Raw genomic sequence first — 9,185 nt, 5'->3', positions numbered from 1 at the left:
CAGAAACACATGGTTTGTCTTGGAGACCATTTGGGCGCCCCTCTGCGAGTGGCGCCGGGTGCATGATACATCCCTTTGCACCCCCTCGCTACGTCACTGCCCTTGGTTGCCCCAAATTTATACCCTTTAATTTTCTTTACCACTGACGCGTCCCCTAGGACTTAGTGCCTGGAGCGGCTGCTCCTTTCGCCCTATGGTAGGGCCGGCTCTGTACAGTTAGATTGGTAATTCATTTGGAACGAAGATTTGAGTGAATGAACTTCATAAAATATTAGGATTTGAACCTAAAATTTATGATGAGGTAGAACATAGAAGAAAATAAACATAACTAAAGGAATCAATGATGATGAATATTTTAATTATAATGTGCTCCACTGATAACATTTCAATGATTATAAAAGTGATATTTTTTTTATTCTTTTACATCATCTTTCTCCTGGAAGTTTAATAAAAGATAAATGACTTCTATTAACACCTACAAAAATAGGATTAATTTCATTAGATTTATAGAATTAGAATGGAAATAAGGCTGCATTCATACTGCAGATAATGAAAGATGCCATCATTATCATTTAGGATCTGTGGTCGTCATATTGGTTTGTCACCAAAGCATTCACATTGTTCCTTAGAGCATATGCCATTTACATTAGGTTTAGCATTATTACATAAATTTCTGCAATGTTAGACCGGACTCTCCTGTTATGTATATGCAAACTGTCAATTCTTTGAACAAGTTGGAGGAATGGCTAATCTTGCATGTTGAAAACAGATTTTTGTTCTATGACTTGTCCAGAAATATATAATAAATTCAGCTGTCAACGACAGAGTATTGTGGGGAGCCCATATTGATTGTCCAATACTGTTACAACAAATGTTGAATCTTGGCTAACTTTCAAACAATGAACAACTAATATGAAAATACAATAATTAACAATTAGTATGAATGTTTTACGGAAAAAAATCTGATATTTTTATCATTTGCCTTTGTTGTTGTCATCAACAGTGTGACTGCAGCCTAATAATAATTTAAAACAACTCTATTTATTATGATCAATTATAGATTAATCTTTGACTAAATAAAATAATTATAATAAGCATAGATTGTGCATTCAAAATAAATATTGAGATGGAAATATTTTCATTAATGCATTAAAAATTGTAGGTAAAAAAATTACAAATATTAAAAAATCAAGCAAACACAATTTTAGATGACAATTTGTTTAAGAGTGATAGCAGGACTTTCTTTAGATAATCTGTTCCATTTACTTTTTACAGAGTTTATATGATGCTAGATAAAGAAATTTTTATACTAAATAAATGGAAGAGATTTAGGATTTAGTGAATATTCAAAACTTTTACACAAATGAGATTAAATATGTAAATGATGATAATTTTGGAAAAACAGGTGGATAAAAGTAGATTAAAACACAAACAAAGAAAAATGATTAGCAAAACACACTTGAGAAAAATCGTCAGAGAAATGTGCTAAGACCTTGAGATGAGGATTTTTATATAATTGCAATCAAACAATTCAATTGGTCCTGCTTCTTCAGTTCTCCCTGATTGGTTCTTTTTTGTATCCAGGTAAAACTAGACTCAATCAGGTCTTAAGAAAAGTCAATCCTCAATGTTTAACCTGACACCACATCTCGATCTCTGACCACATGATGTTTAATCGCTTTAGATCCCAGCAATTTTTGATATAAATGTAATTAAACATAAAAAATACTTAAAACTGAAAAAAACGAAAGAAATGCGTTAATTTTGAAGAAAAAGCTTCAAACCTTTATTTTCCATTGTCTCGCCTTTCTGCGAAATTTGACACTGATGAGACATTGTTTACACAGCTGGATGACCTTGAGAACATCTGGCGTTAGATTCCCCGGGACATTCTCATAGACGTCACGGGAGGACAAGGGTTTAAAGTAGGGTGAATACTAGCTGGCCGTATATTTTTAAAAAATTCAAATTTTTATTGCGATTTCCGACCCCCGACTTAATTAAACGTATATATAATAAAATGTATTAATTAAAAAACTATTGGAGGTCGTTTTTGATATCAGAAAGTAGCTTTAAATAACTTTACCGAAGTAAAATCCGTGAACTACAACTTTAGGACAATGAATGAAATTTGATATCAAAATCCCATTAAAAACAAGCGTTAATCGTGCGTCATTAAAGGAAAATTAAAATCGCAATAAAATTTTTTCGCGCGGGTAAAAATTTTTGATAAAATTTGGAGACAAAAAACATTCCAAAAATCCAAAAAAAATTTGGGGGCCGAAATGACCGAGTTTTCTGTAACGTTATGTAACCTGCCCAAGTTAACTCGGGCGAAGAACTAAAGGGATTTAACAAACTTCTGAACTTTTGCTGGAATTTTACTGTCTTGTTTACTTTCTTGTCTCTCAAGAATTTCTGTTAGGTATTTTGTGATATTTTTATTAAAATATTTTATTGCACTTCAAATTCACTGTAATTTTGCCATATTTATGAGCAACAAAGTCAAAGTTTGTCTTCCCAGTAAACTTTGTTAATATTAAGCATAAAGTTTTACAGTGCAATGCAAAATATATTACACACACTACAGTAATACCTCGACTTACGCGAACCCGGAGTTACGCGATTTTCAAATCTCGTCGATTCGTCTTTTGTTTGAGCGCCACGCAACTCTTGATTTCTTACTCCCCCCACACTATTATTCAGCTTACATGTTCGGATGTGTCGCGCGAAATCGACACATAGCTACAATTTATTTTGTGTTATTTATTTCTGTATTTGTTTTATCTACGGAGACTCGAGAGACTCTATGTGGTGATTTCTTGTAACCGTGAACGAATCAAAAGACGAGATAAGATTAACGCGAACATTTATTAGCTTATATACATCCGACTTGGATTTTACACAAATTGCGAAATTATACCCCGACTTATGCGGTTATCGCTCGGTCCCACCTATCGCATAAGTTCGGGATATTACAGTAGAGCGTCGATTATCCGAATCAATTGGGGACTGGGGTTGTTCGGAAGATCGATGTTTCGGATAACCGGTTATGTACGAAAAAATGTATTAATTTATCCCATCTTGACATTTTTCTCCGTTGCGTGTCGTGTCGTTCAAAATAAATATATTGAAAGATATAACAACAATGACAAATTATACTTTAGAAGTTAATTTAGTATCAAAAACGTAAAATATTTGAGTAGCCCAAGACATAGCCAAAGATTGCAGCGCCACAGCACTGGAGAAAATTTAAATTTTCCGACTGGAATTCTTTCGGATAATCGACGCTCTACTGTATTGTATATCATATTTAAAAAACGATGTGTATCACTGTCTTTTAAATGTTTACAAAAATTATTATTTGTCTTGCTTGTCTTAATACTTTCCATTTGACACACACAGTTAATACAAATTATAAAAAATTGTTTCAATAATGCTTTCACAAGAAGCGAGTAATGAGAATATTCACTTAACTGAGTTGCAGTGAAAAGATGCTCATTCTTACGAAAGATGAGTAGTTGAAATTAAATTAATTGTATCATATTATAACTTCATAATCCAATTTTTTCCTGGTTTTATTCGTACTGGAAAGGTTCTTCTGAGAACTTTTTCAGCAACAAAACATAATTTTATGATCATACGAATATATAGACCACCTTGATCTTTTATAAATATTAAGCTATCCTTTGTTAAATTTGTTTTATTTCCAAACAAAAGCTTCACGCAGGAAAAACATTTAGCAGTTTTAGAACATGATTTCACAATAATTCCAGCAATATATTCTATTACTTTTTCAGAATAGTGTTAGTGGTTCATATTGTGGAATATAAGAATGGTCAAATTTTAAAATATTTTGCTTTATTATTATCTTGCTTTTCTATATATTTTTGATTAGAAATGCTAAATGGAACGATATTTGTACAGTTCAATTGATTATTAGCCAGAGTTTCTCCATCTCCAAAAGCTAACAAACACTTCCTATATGCTGATCTAAACTGCAATACTGTGGGATTGTTGTTACCACCACTATTTCTAATTGCAGAAAAAATAACTCAATGTGATCTTGGCTGAATTTTTTTTGTTAGAAGATAATTTAATAATGGCTTTTTACTCCAAACATATTGATTTGCCATTTGTTCTATATTTTTTAAATCAATTATTAGAACAATTATTGAAATCTTCCTTCTTTCTTTAAGTGGACAGTTTTTACAATCATTCAGTTTACTGAAATAATCAATTCCGTGGTTAATAATTTTCAAAAAGTGGTTTTTGTTTCTGTTTGTGACTGGACTCTTTGTCCATCTTCCCATTGACAAGAATTAAACAGGTCAAATATATCATTTACTTTCAATGTGAATACAGCAGTTGCATCAACATTATTAAAGCCTTTATGCAATTTTCTTTACAAAATATAAAAGCATTATTTACAGATCTACTTAATGTCTGTGCTGCTATATTTACCTTCTTTTTTGTCTCCACCATTCAATATGATATGATTTTAGTTTATTTGAGACATGAAGACCTTCTTTATTCTTTAAGTTATATAACTGAATAAAATAGTACCATTTAATAATTCTGTCATCATTCTCACCCATCTTTAGCATCTTTAGAACTTTAAGATCAGCCAAAAGATTCCTCATTAATTTCAACATATGAGCTGCATCAAGAAATGCATAAACTTTAATTTCTTTTGTTGAAGGGTGATAAAACCAGTTTTTCAAATTTTCTACATCAAAGTTAATTCCCAATTCCTTATACATTGAAATATTTGATGCAGATCCATCACATGTTGTTGCAATTACAAAAGCACCAACTAAATATAATTTTTCTAAATATTGTTTTATTAGATTGGCTTTAACTGTGCTTTGTATTCTATTAATCAAACAGTAACCAACAGGAATTTTCCAGCCTTTGTTAACTGCACTAAGTAAAAATACAAGTGCTTTTGTTGCCATGGGAGTATCATCATTAAGATTTCCATGACCAAGATCAATATATCCTATTACTTCTTTCCCATCCGAATCAACTTGTTTTTTAATTGCCATTTCATCAATAATTAAGCAACATAATAGTGGATGGGTTGAAATTAGTGTTGTAACGAATAGTATATTCGGCCTCAGGCCGAATACCGAATATTCGGCCAGGAGCGTGGCCGAATAGCCGAATATTCGGCCAAACTATTCGGCTTGATTAACGCACGTACGAAAATTGGCGCGCAAACCGCATTATNGGCCGAATATTCGGTATACTATTCGTTACAACACTAGTTAATATGTTGATTAAGATTATGAAAATACTTTACCTTCTTAACAGCATCTATTAATGTTCAGCTTGGTAACATTGCCACCTATGTCACCTGGTAAAACAATTTCAACCATTCAAATATTTCATTTAAGATTGACTGTAGACAGATACTATTCCATTTGGAGAAAAATAGAACTACTGTAAATGCATAATGGGAAGAATAAATAATTTTAATAATTAATTACAGTTTTGGAACTTTTATGGCAACTATGGAGTCTTTATTAAAGCACACAAATCTTGTGAATATAAAGTTAGAATGAATGAACAAAATGCTGTCACCTCTTTTGATTATCTCTTCAATCTTTTCCATTTCTAAAATTGTATTCATAAATTAAGTTGTGGAGGCCATGAGAATAAGGGCTTTCCTAGCTTTCTGTAAAGATATAAATATGCATATCATTTATAATAATTTGTTTTTTCACAGATGTTTGGTAACATAATAAATAACATAATTTACTATATAATAAATTATTTAAATTATAAAATTAGAACAAGTTATAAAGTAGATTATATGAGATATAAAATTTTATAAAACATTGAAATTCATGATGAATTATGAGTGGTAGAAATAGAATAGAATAATTATAATAAAATAAATTATAATAATGATAATATAATAAATATTAATAATGAGGAATTATTTTTTATTAGATTCTTGGATTGATTTTCTCCATTGTTCTCTGCTGCGCCATAAAAAATGGTGAAGGTATGAGTTATCATGTCTAAGAAAAATTTTAACAGAAGGTGTTGCTGTTTGGATTTATTAAAAGCACGTCCATAAATAAAGCAATTTCCTGACAAGCCTAAGATTGTAACACTCATCTGGATAAAAATTATACTAGAAAAAAAAATTGTTTATATTGAATTATTTAGAATTGGTTTTTGATGATAAGTATTTTCATATATTTAAAATTTTCTAATATACATGTATAAAGTGATATCAAATAAGTCAATTTGTTATTCATAACTTCATTTTTTCTGCATTGTATATGTATATTACTCTGAAACATTAGTATTATTTATATTATCTTTTTTACTTGTCTTCCACTACTCTCTTAATGAAAATTTTATAATTTGATATTAAATTTTGCAAATCTGGTGCAGTGGTCAAGTACTTACTTTCATGTTTTTCTTTGATTTTATTTAGCAATATTTTATAAATTTATTGTTAACTAATGTTTGAATTTATTTAAATCTCAAAAATTCAGAGGTTTGTAACAAAATATGAATGTTTCTGTATATGCATTCCAAATGTTTTTTTTTCCCACTTGATAACTTTTGTTCATTCTTCAAATATATATTTAATTAAAACTAATATGACTGACCACAAAATTACACAAGTTTATTGAATGCAGTTGTTTATACAATGATCATTAATATTTAGTAAATTTTTTGTACATTATAAACTTGTAACTTACCTTGTTAATCAGACAATATTAACTATAAAAAAAAATATATATATATATATATATTATATATGATAAAAGAAATTGGCCATATAAACAACCCATTTTGCAGTTGGGTATATAATTGTACAAATGTACATGCAGTTGTTTTGTGAACTTGTTGCTACTGAAATGTTGTCATTAATCTGAACATAACTAAATAGTACAAGAAATATTTGAATATTCTACTTTGAAAATAACTGTAAAACTTTTATATAAATCTTAAAATTTTTCTACTGACTTTGTTGTTTCTTTTTCAGATTTTGTAACAGATTTGTCAAATAGACATTTAATTTTAATCTTTATGCATAATCAGATTGAAGAAAAGTGATTTTTCTTCATTATATGAAAATTTATCTTTACTGTTGAGTAATAAAAATGTGTCTTTAATATGCTTCAGTTTTTATTTTGAAGTATTTTATATCATGTAATTTTAATAGATATTTCTTAAATCAGTATTTGTCAGAAACAAGCTTTAATAAGAAAAAAGAAAAAGAGAGATTATTTCTGTAACAGTTTTATATTTTAAGCATTCCTATTCAAATGAAAATTTTTTTCAATATATTTACTAGCATAATTTTAGTTTAGTCATGTTCCTGAGTGTGTAAATATTAATGTTTTAAATTAATACTGTATATATACTGTAATGTATTAAATTAATATAGATTTCTGAACAAGTTGAACAAGAACACATTGATCATTTTGCAAATCACTATGTAATTTGAAAAAGTCTGAATATTCAGATTTTTAAGAACTGATTTACCATGACCTTTAGAAAAGTTAAATATTTAAGAGTCAAGTTTTATGTAAATTTGAATAGCTTAAAACTTGTCTTATTAAAATCTCACAGGGATAAGTGTTTTAAAAGTTTGAACAGGCAGTTGTAAAGATTCTGAGAAATCAAAGATTTTTTTCTATTGAATTTAAAACTCCTATACCTGTAAAACTCAAGATTAGCATTAAACTGTCTATATAGATTCATGGAATAATAATGAAGAAATTAATAATAATGTTTTCAAATATTTTGATACTAAACAAGGCATAAAATTAAAATTGAGAGAATTGAATAACTTTTTAGTAAAAGTATAATTTCCACTTTCAAACTCTTTGGTCAGTGATTCAACAATTAAATTTGGAATTGATTTTGCTACAGTTACAGTGCCAGCCCGAGGCAAGTTTTAGGATGGAGCGAGATCCTATTATGGCGCCCCCTTGGTCAGTAGCGTAGCGAACATAACTGGCGCTCGGGACACGACACTTTATTGGCACCCCCTCTTCGCTCCAGAAACACACATGGTTTGTCTTGGAGACCATTTGGGCGCCCCTCTGCGAGTGGCGCCGGGTGCATGATACACCCCTTTGCACCCCCCTCGCTACGTCACTGCCCTTGGTTGCCCCAAATTTATACCCTTTAATTTTCTTTACCACTGACGCGTCCCCTAGGACTTAGTGCCTGGAGCGGCTGCTCCTTTCGCCCTATGGTAGGGCCGGCTCTGTACAGTTAGATTGGTAATTCATTTGGAACGAAGATTTGAGTGAATGAACTTCATAAAATATTAGGATTTGAACCTAAAATTTATGATGAGGTAGAACATAGAAGAAAATAAACATAACTAAAGGAATCAATGATGATGAATATTTTAATTATAATGTGCTCCACTGATAACATTTCAATGATTATAAAAGTGATATTTTTTTTATTCTTTTACATCATCTTTCTCCTGGAAGTTTAATAAAAGATAAATGACTTCTATTAACACCTACAAAAATAGGATTAATTTCATTAGATTTATAGAATTAGAATGGAAATAAGGCTGCATTCATACTGCAGATAATGAAAGATGCCATCATTATCATTTAGGATCTGTGGTCGTCATATTGGTTTGTCACCAAAGCATTCACATTGTTCCTTAGAGCATATGCCATTTACATTAGGTTTAGCATTATTACATAAATTTCTGCAATGTTAGACCGGACTCTCCTGTTATGTATATGCAAACTGTCAATTCTTTGAACAAGTTGGAGGAATGGCTAATCTTGCATGTTGAAAACAGATTTTTGTTCTATGACTTGTCCAGAAATATATAATAAATTCAGCTGTCAACGTCAGAGTATTGTGGGGAGCCCATGTTGATTGTCCAATACTGTTACAACAAATGTTGAATCTTGGCTAACTTTCAAACAATGAACAACTAATATGAAAATACAATAATTAACAATTAGTATGAATGTTTTACGGAAAAAAATCTGATATTTTTATCATTTGCCTTTGTTGTTGTCATCAACAGTGTGACTGCAGCCTAATAATAATTTAAAACAACTCTATTTATTATGATCAATTATAGATTAATCTTTGACTAAATAAAATAATTATAATAAGCATAGATTGTGCATTCAAAATAAATATTGAGATGGAAATATTTTCATTAATGC

At 30.0% G+C, this 9,185-nt stretch overlaps 1 protein-coding gene across 1 annotated transcript in view; it reads left to right on the top strand.

The window, feature by feature from the left end:
* Window positions 1-7,142, top strand: part of LOC111629377 (CD151 antigen-like) — a 26,668-nt gene extending 19,526 nt beyond the window's left edge. The window contains exon 5 of the mRNA XM_023373268.1: window positions 5,959-7,142. Coding sequence (XP_023229036.1) covers window positions 5,959-6,033 — 75 coding nt within the window. The 3' untranslated portion in view covers window positions 6,034-7,142. The remainder of the gene's footprint in view (window positions 1-5,958) is intronic.
* The last annotated feature ends 2,043 nt before the right edge of the window (window positions 7,143-9,185 follow it).

The sequence above is a fragment of the Centruroides sculpturatus genome, unplaced genomic scaffold, assembly GCF_000671375.1.
Source record: "Centruroides sculpturatus isolate CEXI.00-Female unplaced genomic scaffold, Cexi_2.0 scaffold643, whole genome shotgun sequence".
NCBI classification, from domain to species: domain Eukaryota; kingdom Metazoa; phylum Arthropoda; class Arachnida; order Scorpiones; family Buthidae; genus Centruroides; species Centruroides sculpturatus.
The sequence above is the reverse complement of the archived record's forward strand: the minus strand, read 5'-3'. Positions and strand labels throughout refer to the sequence as shown.